Below are 27,679 nucleotides of genomic sequence, written 5' to 3'. Positions count from 1 at the left end.
TTTTATTTAAATACATTAAAATTTGCAATGTAACAAAACTATTGGCATATGAAATTCAAACACCATTTAAATGAACAAAACATGGCTCACTTCATTTTTCTGTGACTAGTGTCAGTAACACTAGGTTATTTTTCTCTCCGCCCACTCTGCCCTGCTCTGCTTTGTACCCCCCGCCCCCTCCTCCCTCCCATTTACACTGTTCACAGACTATCTTACAATAAGAGTGCTGAATAAAAATGAGGTAAGAAAGTGGTTTGAAGATTACAGATCATGCAAAACATGCTGAACAGCAACAAAATATTCTGTGAAGGAGGAAGTAACAAAACAAAACCCAAAAAAAAAATACATGTGTGCATTTAAAAATAATCAATTTACACAGCTTTGCATCTTTGGTTACAAAGTAGGTTGAATGATTTCACAGCTTCCCCCCCCCCCGGCCCCCTTGGGAAAAACAATGGAGGAAAAAAAAAATGAGAAGGAGGGGGGTATGGCAACACTAATTCACTTTCAGATTAAAGAGTTGTATCTTCACCAGATGCCGTCTGCAGGCACACGTTAACATTTGATGAACAGGCGGAGTCACCCATCAAGGCTCTTAATACTTTGCACTTTACAAAATGTACATTCATACTGGATCTTTACGTCTTGAGCTATGGATTGGCAATTGGAGAGTTAAATTTGAGTTAGTGTTAAACATTTGTCAGAATTTACCTTTGCCTACTTTTTTAACAATTAAACCTAAAGCGTTGCCTCTGGGAAGTCTGGCCAAAATGTTGGAACACTGTAAAAGAAAAGAGGAAACGAGTCGCCGGGCTACTGTTTAACAGGTGTCGTGAAGTTGTTCATGTGTGAAAATAGCAGCCCTGTAATAAATAAAACACTTAACAGTAGAACTCAAAAGACCGATGCAAGGGGTGGACTTGATGTAAAAAGTAACGGCAGCGGTGTGGCGCTCCGGAAAACAGACTCTCACTCTCTCCCACGTCTTACTTTACAACATGAAACAGCAAGGCTAAAAATACCCCTTTACCCCTCATTTATCTCTCGTTTAAAAAAATAATCGCTCTTTTTTTTGACAATCACGCCCGTTTGTCCCTTATGTGAGGCGAACCTCTCCCTTTCCACGCCGTCGCTTTGAGCAGGGTTCAGGCCAGCGTCGCCCCCTGACCCTCCCCGTACACGCTCCAGTCTCCACACACATGTCTTCTGTCCAAGTCTCTCTGTCTCTCTCTCTGATGATTGCATTAACACTGGAAAGGCCCACAGTACAGATGCATACACACTTACATCTCACAGCCACACTTCCTCACTCACCCTGGCACACACACAAGCTGTACTTTGTGGTCAAGCTGGTGGCTAAGAAGACAAAGAGTTTTTTTCTTCTTTTTAATTTCACATACACTAATTTGTAATAGGTTGCAGAGAAGCTTCTTTTTTTCTGCCCTTTGAGAAGCAGGGCAGATGCACTTCAAGCAGAGGTGACGTTGGGTTGCAGTTGTTGTTGCTGTTGGCTGGGATCGAGCTGAGGCTGAGTCTGGAGCTGCTGGGGTTTGGGGTGGTGCTGGAGCTGGGGGTGGGACTGCGGCTGAGGCTGGGGCTGCGGCTGAGGCGGGGGCTGCGGCTGAGGCGGGGGCTGGGCTTGAAGCGGAGGCTGGGCCTGTGGTGGAGGCTGTCCGAGTCCTTGCTGGGGAGGCGTGGTGCTGGAGCTGGCCGGCGACTGAGAGGGCAGCTGGGACAGCTGCTCGCTGTTGGCCAGAGATTTCAACACGGCGTTCTCCCGCTCCAGAACGGAGTTCCTCTCGTACAGCTCCTTGATCTGCTCCTTTAACACCTCCACCTCCTCACGCACTGCATACATCAGATGGCTTTTCACCAGGTCCTGCAGGAGAGAAGAACGGGGCATGAAATGTGTCACTGGGTCGACAGAATAAAAGACGCGGCCAAAGGCGGCAGAGTCACACGGAGGTTAATTTATCATGTTTAAGCAAGGACGACAGAAGCTCAAAGCTAACGGCTACGTTTATTCATGCATTAATTTATTGTGTGTATGATTACAGACAAAGACAGGAGGATGCTTAAAGACACTACAGTTCTTAAAAGAGGGAAAATGAGTCAAGACAGGCAAGACAGCAGGGCAAAGGAACTACATTTTATATGACTTGAATGAAGCACCATGTTTCTGTGTATAGATTCTGGCCCCTGAGGTAGCCCACTTTCCATGCAACTGAATACCTACTTCATAAGTTAAGTGCACGATTAATGGTAAACAGATTACTCACCATTGCCTGTTCTATTTTATTATCAATGGCAGCAACATTGGTTCCCGAGGCCCTGTGAAAAAGAAAACACAGATGTTAGAATTAGTCTCGTAGGTTTCAGGATCCAAACCCTCCCGGGTAGCTCATACCTTTTTTCTGCTTTCTTTTCTTTTTACCAACAGACAGTAAAAAGAAAAAATACTGAACAAGAAGCTCACCCGCAGACATGTCATAAATTAAATGAAAACCCCCAAAGCTGGGAAAACCAGACAACACACTTGAGCTCAATTAATCAAAGCGGCTGCCATCGGCTCGCCACAGGAATCTGGGACAGATCATGTAAAATGACCTGTCGTCACTACCAGTCATACCATGAACATTATAGCTCATATCTAGGTCAGGTCAGTGCAGGAGAATGAGGGAAACTTGGAGGCACAGGAAACACAGCAGGCCAGAGTTAGTGCAGAAAATAAAGCATTTAGTGAAACTGCCACAATCAGTAAAGCTGCTGTTTAGTGCTCCGTGATTGATAGCAATGTCAACAGGTAGGAGCTCAGAAAATACTAGGATTATTACTCGCATATACTTCTACCATATATGATGGTAAAACTATAATGACCTCATTTTGACTCCATTAAATCCAATAGAGATCAGTTGTATTTCTGCAGACACAGCAACAGGCGCCCTGAGATCTGCTGAGTTATCAGCACATACCTTGTGCCACACACCCAACATTCATTTCAACTGGAGTGCTATGCTTTAAAACACACCGATTAAAAGCATACAAATCAAAGAGTTTGTGTTGAGAAATATTGTAATATTGAGAGATTTATCAAAGGTAACTTGCAAACGAACCAAGGTCACTTCCACAGAGGCTAATGGCTGTAATGTTGAAGAAAAACGTCCATGCACTACAGATTATAGATCATTAATCACGTATGAACACCACACCGCTTCTGTTAGGCATGCGGATCTCTGCGGGGGAGGCAGTAACTCCGGGGCCACCCAACGTTTACCTGCTGCGGCGGGTCCGACAGCACAGCAGCAGCGGCTCGCAGGTGGCGTCACGCCGGCTCGGGCCCCCGGGGCAGCACGGTGGTTTGAAGGAGAACGTGCACGGCATGGCGCTGACCGCTGCTGAAGCTACACCGGTGTAAAAGGGGTTACCGGTGCGGTCCGCAGGCGGTTTAGTCCGGTAAGTGTGACCACATTAGGAATAATGAAACATGAACCGACGGGCGGAGGAGTGAGAGGAGCTGACAGGAGGAAGAGGGGGCGGAGAGACAGCTCTGCTCCGCCCGCGTCATAGTGTGACTAACATTAGTAACTCTACTGTATGCATCTACAGGGGCGTGTACGGAGGCCCAGACGTGCCAAGAATTAAAGTTCACTATTGGGAAATAGGTCAAGAAAATGTACGACTTGTTAAATATAACTTAATGAGGCTTTTACAAAGTGAGGGGTAAATATCTGATTAACATATATTAACGCTTTAGCAGCAGCTGTGGACCATGACCCTCATCTTAATGTGGTGCATTGGCTTTTAAAACTTTTTAGCTAATTAGCACATAGCAACAAACACAAAGTACAGCTCCGTCTTAGGAAAATGTTAATAGTTTTAGGCAGTGTTTCTGAACTTTTTTAAGTTATGTACACACTTTAAAATAATTTATCATGTGAGTACCCCCTGGCCCCGCTACATATTTGGAAGCATAATAAAAGCCTTTATGAAGATGCAAAATACAGAGCTGTGTTTGTTTAAGTGTTTGCTTATGTTTATTCTTCTCAATACTGACTGCATTTTATAGGCCTTATTTTCTCTGCTTTTCATTTTCTCTCTATGTTTTCAGCTGTATCGCTGCATCTTTAAACGGTTTTTAATGAACTTATTATGGTATATATATTCTGGGAATTCATGACTGACGTTTCAAATTAAAAAAATCAGTCAGTACCCCCTGTAGTTCTCCAATAAGCCCTGAGTCACACTTGTACCTCCATTTGAGAAACACTGAGCTAAAGATTGCTGCTAACTTTCTGCATGGGAAAATAAAGTAGAGAAAGGTACTTTGTACAAAAAAGGAGAAAAGTTGGGTGAAGCTGTACACAACAGTGTCACAATTTAAAAGTTTGTCCACCAGAGGCCACTGACAAGCTTATTCTTCAAACAGTAAAATGTCTTAATCAGTATATATTGTACAAAACTGTAACAAACTTACGGAATCAAAATCAAAACAAATGAATATTATGGATAAATCAGTATTAAGATTTTGCAACTCTTCAAATTCAGTCTATGACCTAAGACGTGCAGTCTTACGCCTGTTTACAAGAGAGGACCGATGCCACCGTGTGGCAGAAGATGTCTGAAGGTAGACACCAGGTTGACCGTAGACTCCCCCCAAGGACACAATGTTCTTTTGCTCAACACGATGCAATGTATGTGCGCGAGGCCGACGGAAGCTCTCGGCAGATCGTTATCGACGTGTTGGACCGAGGAAGGAATGTTCTCCATACCTCTGCTGCTATGAAACACTGTCACTCACATCCCCTGTCCTACACCGCCTCCTTTGATCTCTGTCAGATATGACATCGTCTTACATGAGCAACATGCAAATACATCTCACAATGAACAAAGAAGATGCGTGTCGACTTAGACACACAGTGTCACTCATCCTATACTGACGGAAACACACCCATCACCTCAAGAAATAAATTAAAAAGTAAGAATCACATTTCTTCCGTCAGTACTCACTAATTATATCTCTTTCCCTCCCTCAAAGACCACACTATGTGACCCCCCATGACTGGTTACATAACCGATGTTATGAAGAGGAAAAAAAACATCATCAACCTCGGCTTCACCCTGTAACAAATGTGTGTTTAATTTAGACGAGGCGTCACACAGGCCCTCCTATAGTTTTCCTCCCTAATTTGAGTTTTCATTTGGCCTGTGCCCAAAGGAATCTCTCACTCTATAAAGTGAATGGACTCTGCGGGCAACACCCTGATTGCTTCACCAGTGGCTTCAGACAGTACAGACACAAACATGCTCGACCATTCTGTGGCAGCACAACATAATGCTCCTCATAATGACGGCACCATATTAGCCTCCTGATTCAGACTTCACCAAAGTGTTTTTACTTTAGGAGAAATACAGGGCATCTGTTGGAGGATATACACACTTAAAGACCTGCTTTTAAGAAATATAAAATGCTGCTTAAAATAATAAATTGTGCCTGATTTTTTCCTGCAAAATAATAAAAATCCTCCCAAGGCACATGCTCCTTCTCCTTCATTAAAAATACACCAATCTGCACAGTCCCCGCCCACTAGGCAAATTTACAACCGTCCCCTCCGTCGCGTGCCTGTAGCTGACCTTTGACTCTGCCAATCAATCACAGAAATCTGAATGCTTGTTTTGATTTTTCTATTTTGCTACGTTAGCTTCTGTACGCTACACCATGGCACAATTCAGCCATACCTGTTCAAAAATTGAAATTGATTCAGAAGAAGAAGAAGAAGAGGAGCAAATTGGACAGGGTCGCATACAAGTGGACGTACCAGAACGGTAATGTATTTTCTGTATCGCTTTCTAACTTGTCATAACGTTACCGTTAGAAGCACAACGGCTCGACTATGTTATCAGTCAGCTCGTAATGTGTTAGATAAAATTAGCTAGCTTGAAATGTAGTTACCGTTAGTAGTCAGTAATGAGTTTGCGAAAATTAGGATGATGGTTACAGCTGGCTTGCGTATCGCCGAAGTGGTTGCCATAGGTTACACATAATGACATGCATAGCATCACCCTGTCCATTAACGGGATTGGCTCCTTAGGTTTGTGACGTCTAAAACCTGCCAATCTGAAAGCGTGTTGTTCAGCCTGTCCTTGGTACACTGCAGTTTAAAAGCAGACAGGCCCAGCCATGGAGATGACTGCTCATGTTGTCCCTGATATGTCTTGTAGCACATGAAGAACACCACATGGAGATGTTTACAAGGTTAAACACTTGATGTTCACTGGAGGGGGTCTTTAAACTTTTTTATGAACTGCAATGGTACTAAAGTTTTTAGACATGTAAGCAAGCACAAGAAACAAGAGAGTTGGAGTTAAGTTGAAAACAAATAAAGGGAAAATTAAGCGTTGTCTTGACAGGTTTTCCTCCCATCAACTTCTTTATCATTTTAATGCTCTTATGTAGATATTTTACTCTGTTGACTTTGGCTCCAATAAACAAAGAACATTTAGAGACTCAAACATGAATTACACTAATAAGTAATTTGATTTGTTTAAACTGTACTCTGTGAATAAATGTAGAAAGTAAATCAACAATGAAGACATCACGTTCAGATGTCGGGGACGTTCATCAAACCACAGTCTGCTTTACATGCTTCAACTAATGATAGCTGGAAAAACACACAGAGTACTCCAGGACAGATATGAGACAGATGGGACAAATTAAAGACGAGTTCCGATGTTAAGACGCTGTAAAGGCAGCTGTTCTGGAGACACACGAGAGAGTTTCTACATTTTGACAACAGACAGACGCTCCCGGGACTTTAAGGAGAAACAGACCTGGGTTAGGATCTGATGGATAAAAGTGCATCTGGGGAGGAGAATTGTTGCCAAAACGTAAAGTGAAAAGTGAAAAACGCCCATTATGATTTCCAAGAATGTCATTAGTTATATTCATCCTGCTAGTTTTGTCAGCGCAAAACTCGAAAACCGCAAGATATTCTGTTAACCATGACAAGCAAAAAAAATCATCAAAACTGCTGGCAGTAATCGTCTGCTCTGTTAAAGCTCCTCGTCCTAATGACTGTGGATGACCTCACGTCCACTAAAGCAGCGGGTATGAAGCGTTTCTCTTGAGGTTTCCTCCTCTTGCAGGCTTCACTGGAGGATAAAAAGAGAGGAAAACCATCACTGGGACACGGGACAGACAAGCGATGGGCTTGTAACTATAGAGACCGGAAAACATCAACATGCGATAATAGGTCCCAGAGTGTTTCAGACTGATTTTCACATTAGATGGAGACAACAGTTGGATGATTAAATGTAGTTTTTCTCTCTGGTTAAGATAATTTTGTTAAGTGGTGATGTTCTGGGCGTCTTCTCCTCACTTCAGCTGCAAATGTACTTATTACATTGCAACAAGCGGGAATAACAATCAAGCAAAACCCATATTAGGACACCATGTGGTGCCCCAAGTAGAACTTCCAAGAACGACTGGCACAGGATGGAAGGTTTGTGGGCCAGGACTTGAGTGAGAAATGTTTGGGGGCTCAGGAGCGAGTGTGTCTGGTTAAAGCAGCGCTCCTGACACACATGATCTTATTTAAGCCGTTTGGATCTCATGTCAAAGCCAAGAACTCGTTTGAGCGCCTGACTTCAATACAAAACATGTTTGATGCACAGTTAGGCCTCCTCCTCTGTTGTTCCAGCGTTGCAAAGCAAACAGTATATAAGCACTGAGGTCAACCCCCGCGGGCCCGAGGGCTGGGCGCTGATCCAACAATATGCTAACGAGGATTTGAAGCTACTCTGCCAATGATTACGCAACCAGCGCCTCTTAAAGCCTCAACTTTTACATTAACCTGACGTTTATGAGCTCCGGCTGGTGAAAAACATGCGTGTCAATAAAAAGTCCATTAGAGGCAGAGAAGTTTACACTCACATGGAGCGCAAACAAGTGTAGTAGAGAGGGCGAATCACTCATCTACACATCGAATAGTTGTCATTCCTCGCCTCTGGCAGAACTGCCGGCGTGTTTCAGAGTCTTTTAGCTTAACCTGGGGCATGATGGGACACGTTCAGAGCTTAAGAGGGGACGCCTGAGCGTAGGCCCAAGGACAACAGGTGCACAAGTCTTCATGTTATACATTATTTTACAGCGTAAATGTTGCCCTTTACTCATCTGGGCCTGAGAATGAGGCTTTGTGATGCAGACCCGACAGGAAAATCAACACCAGGAGGATACAGAGCTCGTCTTTTCACACTCATATCAAATGTGCTTATATTCAATTATACCCAAGACCTGACAACTGCCTCTGTTTATGTTACGTTACATTACACAGCTGTGCGGTGGGGCATCGGCAGAGAGCCAGCACAGAGGAAAGGAGGAAGTGCTAAAGTAACAACTGAGCACGCATTGAAGCTGCTCGCATGGCAGGACATGAATAGAAAAGTCTTATGAGGGCTTTAAGTCTGAAATTAAGATTGACACACAGGAACACAAGACAAATGCAACTGTATATGAAGAACTTAAAGAGACGGAGGATGGAGAGATGGCAGGCGAGCTCAAGCACACAGAAAATAAGTCCTTGTTTCCTCTTTGGTGTGGTTAAAGCAAACTAATGTTCAAACTAAAGGTTAAATATATCATTTTATTGATCAAAGTTGGCGTCATCTAAACATAATCAGTGAGAACGTTTTTTGGCACAGTGGTCCTTTAAGCTAAATGCTAACATTAGCATGCTAACACGCTAAAAGTCATAATGCTATGTTTAGCTTCTCTGTAAAGCATAGGCAAGCTCACATTTTCTTATTAGCGCTGAAGACAAAAAATAAGCTGAGGTTGAGTGATGTATCTTTGCTTTGTCAGGTGTTTGGGTCATTTTGCAAAGTACTGGAGAGACTGAAGAAGGTCAGGGAGTCACAAAAGTCAAAAGGATGCTTCCTCTGGGAGCCACAAATCTCTGCACAAAATTTCATGGCAATCCATAAAATAGCATTGAAGTCAAATGTAAAATGGGGGACATTGTCTTCCCTCGAGTTATTAGATCCTATGATTTATTTGTAATACTGTAATATGCTTAAACCACAGACTGTAAAGAAAGACATGACAGCTCCCCAGTACCCCTTTCCCACCTAAAATTAGTGCGTTGACGCAGGTTTTTCAGACCCTGAAAGACCTGCTTATAGATGCCTGTTGTCTCTGTTCCCATGCCTGTGGAGTATATTCCCGTCTGTCTCTTTTCGGCTGCGTCACCATCTGATGTCAAAAATGCGCCAGAAACAGGTTAGTAAAGTATTTTATCTATTACACATTTAGTCTGTTTTTAACAAACTCGGCGGCAACAAATTTGGAACGATGTTCGAGCGCTGCTCGGACAGACATGGATTCAATTTGTAGCTCAGATGACAAGGAGTCGCAGAAGTTACCGACGGAGCATAGCATCCCAGCGGAAAGGGGGCGGAGACTAGCGTGTGGACAAGGGTTTTGTGTTCCCATCAATGCCAATGCTGAGGCGATAATTACACCTGGAATCGACAGGATCCGTGTCCGGCGCGTTCCGTCTGCGCTGTGGTTCTGTTCCGTCAGAGGGAGCGAGCCCTCGCCCACAGGAAGCGTGTCTGATCTGCATCGCATCGCAGCGGAGCGCTGGACCAAGCAGCTGGATTCGTGAGATCAAGATCGCGTGAGAATCAAAATTACGCGATAACATCAACGTTAAACAGAGCAACCAGGGTCCAAAAATAGCACCCGCCAAATACAGGTAAAAATCTAATTTGGCGACTAAATAAATGAGGTCGGGCGCTCCCATTACTATAAAACATACTTTAAGTTGTTGACTAAGTTTTGTTTTGCAGCAACGCCGCACGTTGCTGGCGTGTCCATGAATAATTATATCGCCATCCTTTATCTGACCCTGGCTGACCACCATTGGCGCGCTCAGGCTTCTGTTATTTAGCTCGCGCAGGGCTTTAGTGCATCAACATTCTGATGAGTACGAGTTTACACTTTCACTCGTCGCACCTGACATGTCGCAGGTGTAAGAGAGCAGCTGTTAGAAACGTGAACTAGTCGTTGGCGGACCGTGGGCGTCCTCTGTTTACATGTATGCGTCCTTTGGACAGTCACACAGCCACCCCGGCAACCCGGTGTTGTCGGGGTGTCAGCTCTACTGGGGGCTGCCGGACGGGGAACTGACGCTACATTAGCCTGCTAATGAGGACTTTTTATAGCAGCTAATTATTGAGTTTCCATGTGCCGTCACTGCATCTAAACTACAGTACTGACATGTGCCACTGTCACTACGGGAGGCAGAGGAGAAGCTAAACACCTGGGACACCTAGCAGGAAACAGCAGAGGCTGTCGCTAACAGCTGAGCTACAGTATGGTCACTAGCGGACCTGAAGAGCTTGCACATGTCAGTCGGATGAGCGATGAAGGAGAGAGCTGAGTGCTTGATCAGAGCTACTACAAGTGCAGTTTATTAATGAGCTGCACTAATGAAAAGTTTATTTTGTTGCAGTGATGAAATAAGTACTCAAGAAAAAAAAGTATAAATGTATGTATAAATAATGTATAAATACTCATTACAAGCAAAAGCCCTGCAAAGCAAAAGATAAGATAAACCTTTATTTATCCTGATATTCTTGCAGTACAATAACTTAAGGTAGCCTACTCACTGTACAGGACGGCCTACTTCAGAGTTATATGTTTAATATCAGTGGATTATTATTAAAGCATTACTGCTATGAGGAACTTTCAGTTTGTGTTGATTTTGGCGCCCCCTGTGGACAAAGCCGTGCCTCTTATCTCTTTGCTGATTTTGTCCTGCACATGCTGAAGTGGTCTTTTTAACAAAAACAAATCTCACCCTGCTTTCTTTCACAGTCACATGTATCACTCACTTTACATTTTTGCCCCGGAAACGTAAACAAAGGCAGCGTGCAGTTAATCACTTGGTCTGACACCTACCCCCCCGCCAGCAGTTTCAGGCATTAAAAATAACTATATAGAAATAATCAATGTTGTCTCTGATGGTCTGGTTTGCTTTTGTAGCTCATATAGAGACATCAGAATTCATTTCAGTCTGTTTCATAACCAGTGAAAAACTCCTCTCAGGAGCTTTAACAGACATACTCTTATAGATGCTATTTTAATGATGAATGAATAAATGAAATGTGCCATCATACAGCTATAACATTATTTCCATGAACAGAGGTTTGAACCATCACTCTCAGACACGTCGCTTTGGACTAAAGCATCTGCTAAATGAAATTGTGCTAAAATGTCACAGAATTTTGCACATTTTCTCTTTCACAAGCTTTCCTATGACTTCACTGGGTTTGCCTAAAACATGATGCCAAATAAACCTCAATCAAATAAACCAATTAGGTTCGATACCAGAGATCACCGCCAAGATCCACCAAACACAGTCTGAAACAAAGCTGTGGTTATCCTCTGCTCCATGGAAACAAAAGCAGCCCTTTGGCAGAGCGGTGTATCCACAACAGCAGCGCTCAGAAAAAAGAAGTGAAGCATGTGGCTCATTACAGCGCTCGCATCTGTGCCGTCTTACCAGGGTGGAGATCAGCTTCAACTGGGCAAATGGAGGAAGCAAAACACTGACGGTAAATTCAATGATGAGCCGTCATGTGCTGTGATAACACCACAAATCACCGTTTAGATAAAGACACTGCAATGTGGATTTACCTGTTTGAATCTATAAACCAACAGAGCAAATGGACTCTTATTACTGTGTGTGTGTGTGCGTGTGTGTGTGTGTGCGTGCGTGTGTGTGAGTGTGCGTGTGAGTGTGCGGTCCCTCGGTGGCTGGTGATGGTGTGTCAGCTGTATATTTCTCTAAAAACAGTTTCATTTCCTGTCACATAGATATGGTTTCATGTGCTTCCCTTTTTCATTTTGGTAAAAGGCATCATAAAAATGTTGAAGGCTCTTAGTCACTCGACACAGACAGGGTCGTTTTTGTATGTCACCTGGTTTCTGTATTATTAGCCCATATTTAACAGTTTGATGGTTCAGTGCAAAATTAAATATGCAACTGTGAATAAAAGTGATTTGCACTGTAGAAACCAGGTCATACTCGGGCCGAGTTACACACTTCATGCACACACTCTGCAGCTGCATTCATCCACCTCAAAGCTAAAAGCTCAGCATGTTAAAGCGTTTATAACTGCTACCATTGTTTTATTTTACACAGTTTTAGTCATCTTCTATAAAGCATGGAAATATTTTACCAAAGCAAATCCCCTCTGAGGTCTTGGGACTACAAAGGGAGTCTAATACTGCACACGGCACGAGCAGTCAGATGATCAGACAGCCAGTAAACAAAGTGTTTACCAGATCGCTCACCGGGAAGTGAAAATACAGAGGGGGGATAAATCACATCTAAAAGTGCCTCATCTGTACCTGTAAGACTCAAGTGTCTGAACGCAATGCACAATTGAGGTTGACATTTTAGGTATATTAGATATTATCAATATGTCTTAATAACTGGGTACTTTCTAAATAAAATGCTTAACATTAAAAAGGATAATGTAACAAAGGTTTGCATTAAAATGTATCGCAAACTGGGACTCCAGTCTGTTGCCATATTGTTGCAGAAGAGGAGGCTTCAACAAAGTGAGTTATTTACGAACGAGTGACGAACATAAACATAATGAAAATATGCCAAGTATGTTTGTTTCACTTATCGCAGAGAAAAATTGCAGACTTGTGATATAATCGCCAACTCTGGTTCAATTTCACTTTGTTGCATTTGCTTTTAACAATTTAAAGTTGGCTTTTCCACCAAAGCCAAGAATAAAAATTATTTTGCTAAATTTCATGGTTTTTATTTAATTTTTGGTTTACACTCCAGGTGTTTTTATTAGTACATTGACAATGTGCATAAAAATGGTAACTATCATAACCCACTTACTCTTACGACTGATTCCCTCTCATTATTTTGTTTAAAGAATTTTAACACGGGCTGAAAAATTCATCAAAATGTTATGGAAATTGCTGAGGGTGAAATTTGTTGAAGGTGAAATGAGTGTCAAAATACTATTTTAATTTAAATATTGTGCTCTGGCCAACACATGCAGAGAGGTAGGTATTCAATATTTTTGTTTGGAACAGATCAGTGTTCATTTTAGAAGCTATTTTAGATTAAGTCTTTGTCCTAGTTTTAGTCACATTTTAGTCATTTTTACCCTTTATAGTTTTAATCGCCGACGAGTGAAAAAATTTGATTCCTGTTTTAGTCGATACAAAGTCATCACATTTCAGTCAAGACGTTTTCTCTCTCTTCTCGCTTTTGCCCGTTTACTTAAGGTAAAATTAGTACTTTAAATTTAAGCAGATCATCCAAACAGTCAAAGAACCAGTGTTGCCAAATGTACGATAACTATATCGTATTTGTGCGATAATTTTGCCCTCTGTACGATGTACGATCAATAATGCCAAAAAAGGCCAAATGTACGAAAATGTTGCCCTTTCAAAAAAACCCACTAACAGTTCAGCGGTGCATCCCTCCTCATTGCATCTCTGAATGTGCGGGGATTTATGCAGGGATGTGTGAGGCTATTTCAGAAACAGCACCAAGCGTGCGGCACAGCGAAAAGAGTTTCAGAAGTTCTGTCAAGTTGAGCCTCATGAACTTCTTCAGCCATCACAGACCCGCTGACTCTCTCTGCACCAAGTTGTCAAGCCAATGTGCACACAGTGGGACGCTCTGAGGCTTTTCTTCAGCAACCAGTGTAGATATAGCGCTTTTATTTTGAAGGGTAATAACGGAAGGAATGATTGTGTAATGGGCTGCAATTGACTCTGTTGTGTGAAGCATACAGTTGCCGTCTCATTCAAAGGACGGGACCTCCGTGTTGTTACATTAATATGGTCCGCAGGGCATAGTTTTGCAATTCAGTGTGATACTTTGACCCTTCATTGTTTTTTTCATATGTATGATACAATCATTTTAAAGCTGTAGTACGATATTACTGTATTTTCAATCTGGCAACACTGAAAAGAACGATGAGGACACAGCATCTAAGGAAACTTTTCATCATCACTTCTCATTCAAACAATCTGTCTGCAGCAGACAGCCGCTGATTTGTGCGAGAGAAGCGTCACATGACACGTAAAACGCCACTTCTTCTGTGAGCACGCACAGGGCCTGAAGCAGACAGCCTGGGTTAACAGAGAAAGTTCATAACCACCTTCGTGATACCCGTTATCTCCAACCGGGTTACGCAGTTACATGAATGCATTGCTTGTATTTTAACTGACTGAACGCACAGTGGGGGACAATATTGTTAATGTGGGACAGTGACCACTAACATTTTAGTCCTGTCTCGTTAACCAAAACTAAACATACGCATTGTCAGAGCTTTGATTGTCAACGATCTATTTTTAGCTCGTCAACGTCTTGTCTTTGTCATGGAAAATAGGTTGTTTACAAATATTTTTTGCACCACACCATAATCAATCAATGTTTATCAATAAATATGAGAATAACGATGTAATAAATCATTCCCTTTACTATCGCATATCATATCAATATTAAAATATAAGTCAAAATAATCGCAATTAGATATTTTTTTCTAAACATCCCCTAATATGCCCAAATTTTAACTCATTTATAAATTAAGGACATTTTAATGTTGACCAATCCATTCTCCAGTGCGCTCTGCTGGACAAAAAGTACCAGAGAACGCACTTTAAATTACCTCTAATCTTGTTTGGCATTTCTGTTAGTTATCCACCAATATACTACACACGCACGCACGCACGCACGCACGCACGCACGCACGCACGCACGCACGCACGCACGCACGCACGCACGCACGCACGCACGCACGCACGCACGCACGCACGCACGCACAGGTTTATATACAACTAGCTAATATTGAATTGAGCAATATTTTTCCCTGCCTGTTTTTTATCACCGCAAGCAAAAAAAAAATGGGACTGGGGGTAATCGATTGAGATTGATCTATTGCCTGTTGTATAGGACAGGTAAAGAGAGACATGTGACAAGTGTGGGGGATGACATGCACCAAATAATCATCAGACCGGGATTCGTACCTGCGATCAGTGCATCCAGGGCTGTGGCCTCTGTACATGGGGCACCCCGCTCCACCAACTGAGCTAAACCAGCGCCCCAATTGAGAACATCTTTGCTCATTTTTTAGATAAATTGCTGATAAAAAATAATCATTAGTTCCAGATGTTATTTGGTTAGGCTTGTTTACATCTCAGCAAGTTAAGCAGGAGACTAAAGAGATGCTGACCTGTGAAAGCAACACAACAAACCAAACCGAGAGCGTGTCAGAGAAAGCACCAGAAGCAGAAGCTTGGTGAATTTCAAGCGAGAGAAACGATGTTGAGAAGTCTATTGGCCAATCCAGCTTTGTTTCCAAACTCAATCCATGCACACGGAGGAAGCAAAGCTGCTACTCAACACTGCACACATGCCTGTCCAGTCCAATCCAGTATCGTACTGTACCTATCACTGTGGGCCTTTGAGTCCCTTAATCTGCTGCCAGACTGGAAGGCCTGGTAGAAAGCCTTGGAGGGGTTCCTGTGGTACGCACGCCGAGGGAAAGGGGAGAGGAGACAGAAAGATGGAGGAGGTGAAACAGTTAAAGAAGGTTGATTCCTGGAAATGTTTTCTTACGCAATTTAATTTCCCCTCACAAAACCCCTTCGCTGGTACTGTGCGGAGAAGACTCGAAGCTCTCCATGAAACATATGGGACATGCAGGCAGAGTAGAGCAGAGGGGGCTGGAGAAAGGGAGTCTTGACCCTCGACACAGGAATGTATGTTCAAAGGTGGGGACAACCTCATAAAGCGAAAGGGCCTCCCTCAGGCCATTCACCTACAGTACGTCGGCCATCACTCAGGCTCAGTGTGTTCTCCTACAAACCAAAGGCACGGTGAAAAAGGCAACTTAACGTTTTCAGCTGACCAAGTGAAATCTTCTCAGTTACGGTGATATTAATAGTTTATTTACAGGATTTCTGACTTTTCATGTCATGGAATTTAGCTTTACCTCCGATGTTCCTGGTGATTAACTCCAAGTACACTGTGTTCTGTGCCAAGGGATGTATATTCGGGGAAAGGGAGAGGAAATCCCCACACTGACCCCTACACACACACACACACACACACACTCATTTAATCTACTCCAGGCTCGTGCCTTTCAAAACTAACTACTTCACTCCCACATTCACACAAATGTAAACGCACACTGACATGAGCGTACCCGCACACACAGACTTACACACACAGGGGGAATGAGGAGTTGATTTACAGCATGTGTGTGAATATTATAGCAGCCAAGGCTCTTTTCCTAGAAATCTCTGGCACAAACTCGCTTTGTCACATTACCTCATGACTAAACACTCTCACAAACCTCCCCCTATGCCTCTGCTTAGTTTTACTTTTGCGGGATATGGCGCAAGAAAAACCAACACATGCGCACACGTGTGGCAGGAAGGCGCACACCTCCACAGAAAAAAAAACATCTCTTTTTTTTTTTCAGAGCTGTGTGTGTACGAGCCTGCTATGGGCTGTAATCATGGAGGTCAGATGACTTAGAGTCCAGGACCTCTTCATGAATGAGGTAAGAACTAGGGAGTCATCATTCCCTGTTTTCAAGTAGCACATTCTCAAAGGCTCTCTTTGTAACTCATGAAACATGTCAATATCCATCCATGAAAGACCGTCTTTGTTAACCAGCCAGTCGATGCCGTCTCCCCAATAAACCCAGAGCATCGAGAGAAGATACGTCGGCAGAAGAGCAAAACCCCCTCTTCTTTTCCTGAACCTCTCTCTCTCTCTCGAAGCGCTTAAGCTAACCTGAAACAAAAACAACAGTTGCACACGCTCAGGCTTTTGCCCACAACTGCCCCCGAGCAAACGTTTGACCCGGCAGCAAACGGAAATAACCTTTTGGGAGCATTCTTGCCGGCTGATGTCAAACATCTAGCTGGAGCATGACACATGGTTTTTCCCTTCAGCGTGCCTTGCACTGCAAACCAGAAGCCGCGTCAAAAGGTTTAGTTTCACGGTGCTGAACCTCTTAATAAACCTGCTAACTCATTGAGCACGAGACAACCCGCAGTGGCCTTAAGTGACAAGAAGGAAGTGCAAGTAAAAGTGCAAGAAGAGGTAACGAGAGAGAGGAAAGTACACAGCAAACAAAGATTTTACTCCCCATGTTAAGGTGTTACAGTTGACATTTGCAAGCTTGAGCATATGTATCCAGTGCAAGAGGAGGTGTTAGCAGTGACCTAGCAAAGTAACTTCCAGTCTAAACCCTCCCATGCTTCTCTGTTTAACAAAGCGTTAGTGTAGCTTTAATGCTTTGAGGCACAGGAAAGAGGACTGAGGTATAACTAACCGAGTGGCAGTGGCAGTAGACGGACAGGTAGGGTAATTGGGAGACGTGGGGTGCAAAGAGAAGTAGAAAGAATGTGTTGAAAGCTCTCAGTGTTGGTGCTCATAAGGCTTCAGGTTCTCAGCACCATCCATCATCTGCCTCCGAGCAGAAGTAGGTCAAAACTATTTAGATTTCAGCCGCCCTATGGGAGCTTCTTGCAGTGGGGTTTGGTGTGTAGACGGAGGGAGATGGAGCTCACGGAGGACCAGGAGCCGCTTTAAGATTAACCCGAGAAGATTGTGATCTTTAACGTCCCACTATCATAGGTTAGTGCAAGGACACTGAAGAACTGCATCCCCATGACGACCGCATTAAGCTAGTTTTACATTTTGAACCTGGGCCACAGTTCCTCAAAAAAGATTCCTTCTTACAGGGTACTCCATGGGTACTTCCAAGAGCTATGAGGGCAGGAACTGGTCAAACACAACCTGCTTTATTATGTAAAGGCTAAAAGCAGGCACTGTTTGCAGTATCAAAATATCTAGAAGCAGGAACAGCGAGCTTCAGTCCTGCAGCCAACTTCCCAAAACAGAAAACGGGAGACTTACAAAGAGAAAGAGCAGCACAGCAAGCGAGAGAAACTAAACTGAAAGTTATTTACAAATCTGTTCATGGCCAGTTTGTTAAGAGGACCTCCACTAATTTGACACATTAAAGTCCGTTAACAGGTCTCGAGGAGTACTTATCGATATGTGATAAGTAAGAAAAGAAGTGAGTTAAATATACCTCTATAACCCACTTCTCTTATCCGTCTTTGGCTCTGGGCTCTAAGCTACGTAAACCGCTACTAGCTTAAAACCTCGGATACTCCGATCAAAATGACGTCTGTTGCGTGAAATGGGGTAACGTCAGCACCAGGGCTGTGATAGTGATTTTTTGTAACCGCAGTGAAACACTAACACCCCCTTGCAATGAACCGCCGTCTCAGCCCGCTGCCGGAGTTTTATTTAACTACAGAGCGTCCCCCAGATGGTAAAACATCATCGACATGATTGAAACCAGCGTGAGCGGTGGAAATGCGTGTTTATTAACCACAACAAAGTTCGGACTCTTAATTATTGCAATGAAATTTGTGGTGACGGGCTAGTTGTGTTTGTAGCAGCTAAACAAGCGTGTCGCCAGACTGCACGCGGTCTCGTCGATTAGATGTGCAGAGGGTTAAAACTGCGGTGCTCTGACAGCAGGGTTTCCTTTGCGTTCACATAACCGCGTTCGTGCGGTTACCGTGACAGTAGGCAATAGCAGGCACCATGTTTTGACAAAGAAAAAGATCTACTGTATGTCGTTCTGTTGCACACATTTTTAAACAACATTGTATGTCTGACAAAGTTGAAGGAGTCCAATGTGACATCAGTAAAGCTCTCTTGTAAAGGAAACAGAGGGAGATTAAAAACAGCACATACTTGTTACATTAGAGACACACATCTTGCATTTTTGGCATTTTACTCCAATGCTTATCAGCACTGCATGACTCCTTTGCAACATTGGTTCAAACATTACAGTCGTACAGCAGCAACAAGTTAACATCTGACATGTTTACTGTTTCGTCTAAACTCCAGCAACAGTTAGCAGTCATTTATATTTTAATGCATTACATTTATTTTCCCTATTTGTCTAATTGTTGTCGTACCGTTCAGTTCCTTAGTTTATTTACAGACATTTTGTCCAAAATATTATACAATATAGTTCTATGTATATTTGTATTTAAGCAGGTGATCACATGAAAATAATCTTTTTACTGACTGCTTAAGGAAGGAGCCTTAAGACACACATTTGTAGGTCTGATTATTTGATAGAATAATTATTTAAATAAATAAATATATTGACAATACATGTGATGAAAATATTGTCTGCTCAGCTATTAAAAGCCAGAAAAGTGAGTCGTGGAAATGCTTCAAGTCACTTGAATAGCACTTCCCAAAAACAAGATAACAAGCATATTCCCAGCTAAGCTTATCTGCAGCGCCGTGCAGCACATCCCCTGTTAAACAACCATTAAATCCTTCGCACAGAGCTGGTGACGTTTCTGCCTGTCAGAACAATGGAGGGCCTCCATACCTGGGTTGGAGGTGATGAGTGAAGCAAAGCCTACAGCCATACTGACTAGTACACAGCAGTCCGACCTGAACAATACATCTTTCTTTTTGAACATAGCTCAGAGGCTGAGAGGAGGCCGGGGTCACGCTGGATGAACGACTTGACGAGTGTACACAGAAACCCAAAGCACACAGTGAGTGGTTAAAAAGTTCACGGCAGAAGTTTAACTAGAACACTGTTGCTAAATGCACTCGGTCGTTACTTTATTGGGAACACTGAGAGACCTACCTCTGCTGATTATTAGATTATTATGTTCAGTTTTAGCTGACACTGTTTTAGAGTGGGCTTTATTTTAATTTGTTAATTATAGAGGCTGTAGTTTGTTGTGCTGTTAATGTGTTACACTATGAAGTATTAGAGCCCGACAGATATATCGTTTGGCCAATACTATCGACTGATATCGGCCTATCACCGATATATCAGTATCAGTGTATATGTTGTTAGGTATGCACTGATATGAAACCTTTAACACAGGGCTCGACATAAGCACTGGCCCGGTGGCCCCATGGTTTGTAACCCCAGCCTTACATAAGGAGAAACAAAGTTATAAAACCGAAATAACAGATTATTTCAGGGTCAGTGAATTTGGAAAGTTACTGGCCTGGATTGCCAGTGGAAAATTGTGCTCATTATCAACCCCTGTAGCAGAACATATAACGTACAGTAACAAGCAATGCTTAGGGGGGTTCTGAAATGGTGTTTCACATGGTTCTTGCAGCAAAGCACGCTCTATTTACAGTGTTCACGATACTCTCAGCACCGTCTGCAGCACATGTAGAGGTGGTCTACACTACAACTGGTTGACAAAGCATAATAACCTTATAAAAACTTAAATAGAGCTATTTGTTAGGCTAGCTTCGATAGCCATATTGATGCATAGACAATGCAGAAAAGATTGGTTTTCATTCCAACTAAAATGTTCACAATGTCGGACATTATATCGGTATACAAACATTTTTTCGTCTTGTAAAACGATATCTGTATCGACCTCAAAAATCCTGTATCAGTCAAACTCAACACTCCTGTTGCAGGTAAGATTTATTTCAGGGCTGCATTAGTAAGACTTATGTGTGCTTATAAACTGATAACTGTGCAGTTATCTTTAACAATATCGCTCCTTTACAGATATTCGAGGTGGCCCTGCTCGGCTCTTTGCAGCTGGATAAAAATGTGCCCACTGAATGTCATACGATATGACCAGAGAGCCCCACTGCGGAAGCTGGGAGAGAGAGGAGGAATATTAAATGAATAGAAGGTGGAGAGCGGTGTGCGGGACTCGGACTGAAAACAGGATACAGCAGCAAAGCAGAGGTCACAGAGGGGAGGGAAAGACCCTGTGGAACATGTCGTCTGTGTGTCACTATCTCACACACGCACCCACCACTTCCCCACAAATGAGTGGGCTGTTAACGTGGACGGTGGATTTCTTCAAAAGTAATGGCTCAATCCCTCAGTGAGCGGCCCCCACCCCCAACATGGATACTTGTGCAACCCATCCCCTTTTTAAAGACACACCCCTCATCCACCCACACAGACACAGGCGCTCGATTCACAGTGGCAGTAACGCTGGCCATGACTCCCCTCCCCTCCCCTCCCCTCCCCTCCCGTCCCCTCCTCTCTTACCTCCTAAGGAGTCTGATTTTACATAAGCTCCTAGTATGAGGACAATAAACCATACCTCCCCAGCAGGAGTTCAATCACACACACTACAGATGCTATACATTCATGCCAATGCTTCTGCACGACACAAGCATCCACTCTGCAAGTGCAACAAAGACATTACTACAATCAAGCAATGTTATTTTACGCCTTCAGTCGTTGGAGCCATCTGGGAAACATTAAGCTGAGCGAATCAAATTCTGAGAATGAGAACAACATCTTCAGCCTCCGAGTCTGTATCTCCACTGTTCTGCTTTAATTACTTGCAGGGAAAACTACAGGGTGGAGGAGGACAGGGACAAACAGTCGAGCCTTCCAAATAGCCAAGAGAGGTTTTCAGGTTGTGCAAGCTGTGTCAAAAACAATGTGTGGGTGTCTGTACGTATAATATCTTTCTGTGCAATACAGGTGATAGATAATAGCTACTGAAGAAGTCCATTTGAGGAGAAAATGGAAGTGTTTTTATGGTAATAACAAGCTAAATAAACAGTGTAGTGGAAACGTCGAAATTAAGCAAGAGAAAAAAAGAGCAAGAGGAGGGAGGGAGGGGTGGTTGGGGGTGTATGGATTCGAGCATAGCTAAAATGCCTGCTGAAGTGAGGCACAACAAGTTTCACTCTGCAGCTTCCTCCACCTCCTCTGAGCATACCACAGTTGCTGCTGCACAGGAATGTCATTCAACACTTCATCTGTACATGAACAACTGCCGTGCCTCATCTGTCAGTCAATCTGCGGGGCGGCAGCAGGTACAAACAGCAACCACACTGATGCTGCAAACGTGGTAAAAACAGGTCGACTTGTTCGGCGTGCCCACAGCTCTTACAGAACCTTCTACAAATTGCGGTGTGTGTGTTTAACCAACGTCTAAAAGGTCCCACACATAAATATAGTCATTAGGTCCATGTTGCATTGCAAAAGAAAAGGGCCACTACGTGACAACGAGCACAGTTGGTCGACACACCCCACTGTCAGGCCTCTTATCTGCAGAATGGGGGCACAGTGGAAAGACTACTGCTCACTGTCTGATAGGGCCCGGCTGTCGTAAGAGACCCCTGCTCTTATCAGCACGCGAGCTGGGTTGTCTCACAAGCAATACATAGGTACTCCAAAAAAACACACTGCATGAAGGTGTTGTCGCAAACATCAGTTACGTTTTTAAAAGACACAGCTGCTAGACAAGCAAACATTTTAAGCAATGTTGTTTTGAGCCAAGATGTGTGAGAAGCATGTGAATTTGTTTCAATAAGTGCATGAGTGGTTCATTTTGTTAAAACTGCCTCAAGGACGACTTTGGAACCTTTTAAAGGAATAAAATAACTCCTCTATAATCTCTCCCATGTGAGGGAGGCCTGTGGGAGCTCAAGGGGGCACACAGGAGGAGAGACGTGAGGAGGAGAGGTGAAAAGGACAGATGTATGCCGGTGCTGTAAAGACAACAGGATTTTAGTTATGTATTTGACCCATTGATTCGACCTGCTTTTTAACAGGACACAGCTCACGCAGGCAATTATGGTACTCCAAACCCCTCAGCACATGATTAACCTATGTATGTCTGTATCCAGAATACCGTTGATTAATCTGCTTAGAAATCAGAGAAAGTTCACCTGCAGATCTTCACCTGCAAATCACGCTTTAAAGTTGTCATCATTGTCAGAGAAACCCTGTGAGGTTTCTCTGTACATCATTGGGCACATTGCAAACAGGAAGTTCAATAAGTTATTCAGCATAACTTTTAAAACAGCGCCAATTTGCAAAATGTTAACAAACGCAGGCTAAAGAAAAAAAGGGCTCCAGCTACCTGACATGTACTGCCTGTTTACAGCATTATGCAAACTATAGTTCTAAAGCTCGGAGCATGAATTTCTCCCCAATACAAGTAAGATTAAGAATCATAATAAACAAAATCAACTAGTATTAACTTCTTATGCTGCACTCAAATTGGCGGGGGGACAATTGTCTGGATTTTGACTTTGATAACTTCTCTGGCATAAAAATAAGTGTGTGTATAAAGCTAACTGACATGTTGTTCAGCTAGGTGATGACACAGGAAGCAAAAATATAAAGTTGTGATTAGAAACTGAGCAGCTTCCCTTAAGTGAAGAACATGCACTGTTTCAGAGTTTGTCCACCCACGTCAACAAACTAAAATGAAGTGCCAGTGTTCTGCAGAGTGCATACCCTGTCTGGTCTGATCTGTAAGACTGTAAGTGGAAACCACTGACAGACTTCAGGAACTGCAACACTTCCGCTCATGCGTGCTGTCTACTAAAGGTGAAACAAGTTTGCTAAAAGTCAGTCATTGAGAGAAAGATGACATTTGGTTAACCTCCATCCACCTATTTGTGCAACCTAAAGGTTAATTAAAAATAATGTCTACAACAAAGAGCCAAAACAGTTACTCCAGCCAATCCTCTGTAAACACATTCCTGAGGGGAGCCTGATGGTGCTCTGAGTGCAACACAACAAACAAAAATCAAAAACTACTGACAGTGTTTGTATTGCAAAGTGTTTTCCGGAGCTGGACCTAAATTATAAAAAGGCCAGACATGCAGCACATTGGCCAGGAGAAGCCTGAGGCTAAAGCCCCTTTCCCACTGGTCAAAAAACCCACTAACACCCGCTAACACCCGGCTTTTTTGCTTAATGGGAAAGGTAACAATCTGCATTCAGACCCGGGTCAAATGACTCTGCAGTAGACCCGGGTAATTATCGCCTCGGCTCCGATCGGCATTGATGGGAACACAAAACCCGTGTCGACACGCAAATCTCCGCCCCCTTTCCTGCGTGATGCTATGCTCCGTCTGTAACTTCTACGACTCCTCGTCATCTCAGCTACAAATTCCGCCCGTCTCCGTCCGAGCAGCGCTCAAACATCGTTCCAAATTTGCCTTGCCGAGTTTGATTAACAGACTATGAAGACCTAACCACTGTAACATCTTCACTGTTTACTAACCCTGTCTCCGGCGCGTTTGTGAGGTCAGACGGTGAGGCAGCAGAAAAGAGACCGGCAGGAGTGTACTTCACTGGCAATGGGAAAAGAGACAATCGACATCTATAAGCAGGTCTTCCCGGGTCTGAAAAACCTGTGGTATATCACAGAGCAGCTAACTTTGTGCACAGTAGCAACACATCTTTTGATGTTTGCAGCCAAGGCCATCACCTCAGACACTCTCCTGGAGGGTGAGCGCTAACACACGCACACAAGTCAAATACACACCCTTACACACACAGAAGAGCAGTATCACAGGCGTCATGTGTGTGTTTAACAAGTTGTTGCCTGTGCAGTGGAAGATATGTGTGTTCTCCTCCACTGTGCTACACTCCACTTAGTTCTTTAGGGCCTAATGAGAAACAACAAACATTAAATTTCCTTCCTGTGTGCCCCTTTTCTCTTCCTTCTACACAGCCCCCCCCTGCCACACGACCATGAAAATAAACCCTGTTGTTCATCTGACAAACTGAATGACCAAACAAAAACATTCACAGAGGCTTTGAACATTCTTTTGGTCACAGAAAATGGCCAAACATGCCTGCTGTAACACTTTTGGCACATTAACACCTTACACCATGCGATGGTTTTGTAAGTACTATGAATAATGTTCAACAGACATAGTGAAGACAGATTTCTAACACTTAGCATTAACATCTATAGACTGTTACCTGTCCACTTCCCCGTCGACAGGTATGTGGATTCCAAACAGGCTGTTGACGGTCGGTGTTGCGAGCTGCAGGCTCTCAGGCATGAGGGGCTTCGTCGCTTCCTTCCAAGAGACGACAGGAGATTGTGTGTTGACGAGACCCTCCAACTTCCCTCCGTCACTACTACCATCTCCATGTCCATATCCAGCTCCTAGGAGGCCCTGCGCCCCCAGACCCACTGGAGTCTTGCTGAGGGGAATCTGACCTGGAAGCAAACTGGAGGTCGTCACATTTGGCATGGCTGCACTGGAGGCACTGGGCACAGCAGCGGGCACAGTGGTGGGCACACTGGAGCTCGCTGCAATGGCAGGCACATTTTGTACACCGGAGGATGCAGAGTGGAGGCCGAGGGGCTGAGGCTGTCCAGCGGCTGCAAACTGAATCACAGCCTGCTGCAACGTGGATCCACAAACCAGTATGGGGCCTCCCACAACTCCCATTCCTCCAGTCTGCTGCTGCTGCTGCTGCTGCTGCAAGAGGCCCGGAGCTGGCTGTCCTGTAGGTACCGATCCACCTCCTGCTCCTGCAGCATCTCCAACCTGACTTGGCACAGGTGTCCCTCCAGACGCTACCGAAGAGAGCCCTGCAGACAGGCCGGACACTGGGAGGGACTGGCCAGCACCAAGAACTGGCTGCTGCTGCTGCTGATAGTACTCCGTCTGGTTCTGTAGAAGTCCAGATGTCTGGCTGCTCAGGTGGTGGCCCAGAGAAATCTGCTGCTGCTGCTGGGGAGGGTAAGGGATGGGCTGGGCTGAGGGAGGCATGATGGGGGACTTCTGTATGTGGACACCAGATTGAGGCAGGCCGTTAAGCCCAATAGGCAGCACATTCTGGGGGACAGAAGGCTGGAGCCCTCCCACTGTCGGCTGAGCGGGGAGCGCTGTGGGCTTGCTGCTGGAGAAAGGACTCTGTGAGGTCGACCCACTCACACCTGGCTGCCGGGCACTGTAGTTCTGATGGAGGATCTGCTGCTGGGATAGCGTATCCACTGACTGCATGCGGGATGACGACAAGGAAGCATCCGCCACTGAGCCCAGGCCCTGACCTGAGAGCGTTGCCGGGGTTACCACAGATCCTCCTGTAAGCCCGAGCCCACTGTCTCTGTCTGCAGCAGGGTCCGGTGCTGCACTGGCATGCCTGATGCTATCTACAGTCCTACTGACAGCAGAGCTCTCAGAGTCTTTCTCATAGAACTCTGTACAAGTCCACCTGCCTCTTCTGAAGGGCTCACCGGTACCATGATCGAGTTTGATGACCCTGAAGCGTGAAGTGCAACTCACCGTGGAGGTGGCAGGAGGAGCTGCTGCACTGCTGGTCACTGCAGCAGGCTGGGATGCGTTTACTGACACACCGACTGGAGCAGACTGTTGTTGCACCGCTCCAGGCTGATTGGTGAGGGGTAAACCACTTGCAACGCCGATCCCCAGCGGCTGCTGACCGGCTTGAGTTGATCCCGACACTCCCCCTTTTCGAAACTCCGCGATGGGATTACTGGACAGCGCGGGCAGCTGACCGGGTTGAGGTATGTGTGATGGTGCCATAACACTGGTCGCCTCTGGCTCTCCGACATTATTCAGGCCTTCTTCTGAGGAACTTCTGTCGCACGCGGGCTCGTACTCAGCACGAGACATGTCGTATATTTCCGAGGAGACATCTTCAGTCCGGGACTCGTCCGGGTCCTCCAGACTCTCCGTGTCGTCCGTGGCACCTATAGCCGCCACCTGGGCCTGAGTCACACTGGTGATCTGGAAACAGCTCTTTTTCTTGGCCGGCATTTTCGACATATTGACAGCCTGATTCCAAGTCCCGTATGGCTATGTTTATCCTCCGTCAGAAAGAGACGCCGCTTCCAACAGCTTAGATCATATTAGACAGCACACTTTACCTAGCTAACTGTAATCAAGATGAATCTACGCCATCCCTCTTCCTCTCTTGGTCTCCTGTTGCGTTTCATGAGCTCATAACGCAACGCCACACTTCGTCTCGTCTCGCAATGCGGCTTCAGACACTGACACCAGCAGTCTGTACTTTCAGCTTTGGGTCGGTCCGGACCGGCCTACTTGTATCCCGGTTGTCAAAAGGCCGTTGTCGCAGAGTGTTGTCCAGCTGCGGGAGCTACTTCAGGCTGAGGAGGGCCCACAGCCCTCCACTCACCGAGCTAGCTAGCAAGTCAAGCCAACTGGCTGCTGCACACCCCCCCCTACGTCGGAACAAGTATGTGAGACATCTTCCAGAAAGCAGTCCTTCGTGTCCTCTTACGTCACCAGCTCTAAGTCATTCGGTGGCGATGCTCACTTAACGTTCGAGGGAAGAAAAAGCCTCTGAATTTCACAGATTTAAAAGGTATTTGTCTCTAAACAGCGCCTACAGTTACCTCCCTCAGTCAGTCACTCTTGACAAGATGGCTATGTTGTATGCAACCGCGCTGCATCGTGGGTAGGTAACGTGCGCAAGGATGTTTACGTACGAGGCGTCTGAGAATTCCCCCCTTTTCATGCGTTCAAGACACCGTCGGAAATATTAGAATTACGGTAAGCGCACAGGCAAACAATAACAATTTTTGTCTCAAGTAATCAAGTTTTCGTCCTAAACAGCCTCTAGCCTAGATATCTCTATGGATATGATTGTTTAGTATCTCTGTAGCTTAAAATGCATGATTTGTTGTGACACACTGTGGGGGGAAAAAGCTGCTGTCAGTGTTGGAACACAAAATAAATCACCAACAATAATGATTGATTAATCATTTAAAAGCCTTTTCAAGGCAAGGCAAGAGGTAGAATATAATAAAATA

General features: G+C 44.4%; 1 protein-coding gene across 1 annotated transcript; it reads right to left on the bottom strand.

The window, feature by feature from the left end:
* Positions 1 to 5: 5 nt before the first annotated feature.
* On the bottom strand, positions 6 to 27,281 carry LOC138612209 (TSC22 domain family protein 2-like). Its single transcript, XM_069685526.1, has 3 exons — positions 24,850 to 27,281; positions 2,280 to 2,331; positions 6 to 1,879 (listed from the first exon to the last, which is right to left on the bottom strand). Exons 1-3 carry the CDS (start codon positions 26,670 to 26,672, stop codon positions 1,469 to 1,471), a joined length of 2,286 nt encoding a protein of 761 aa, XP_069541627.1. The 5' UTR covers positions 26,673 to 27,281; the 3' UTR covers positions 6 to 1,468.
* Between the last annotated feature and the right edge of the window lie 398 nt (positions 27,282 to 27,679).

This window comes from Semicossyphus pulcher, unplaced genomic scaffold (assembly GCF_022749685.1).
Source record: "Semicossyphus pulcher isolate SPU_LCO1_2020_fin unplaced genomic scaffold, fSemPul1.0.p SCAF_7, whole genome shotgun sequence".
Classification (NCBI taxonomy): Eukaryota; Metazoa; Chordata; class Actinopteri; order Labriformes; family Labridae; genus Semicossyphus; species Semicossyphus pulcher.
The sequence above is the reverse complement of the archived record's forward strand: the minus strand, read 5'-3'. Positions and strand labels throughout refer to the sequence as shown.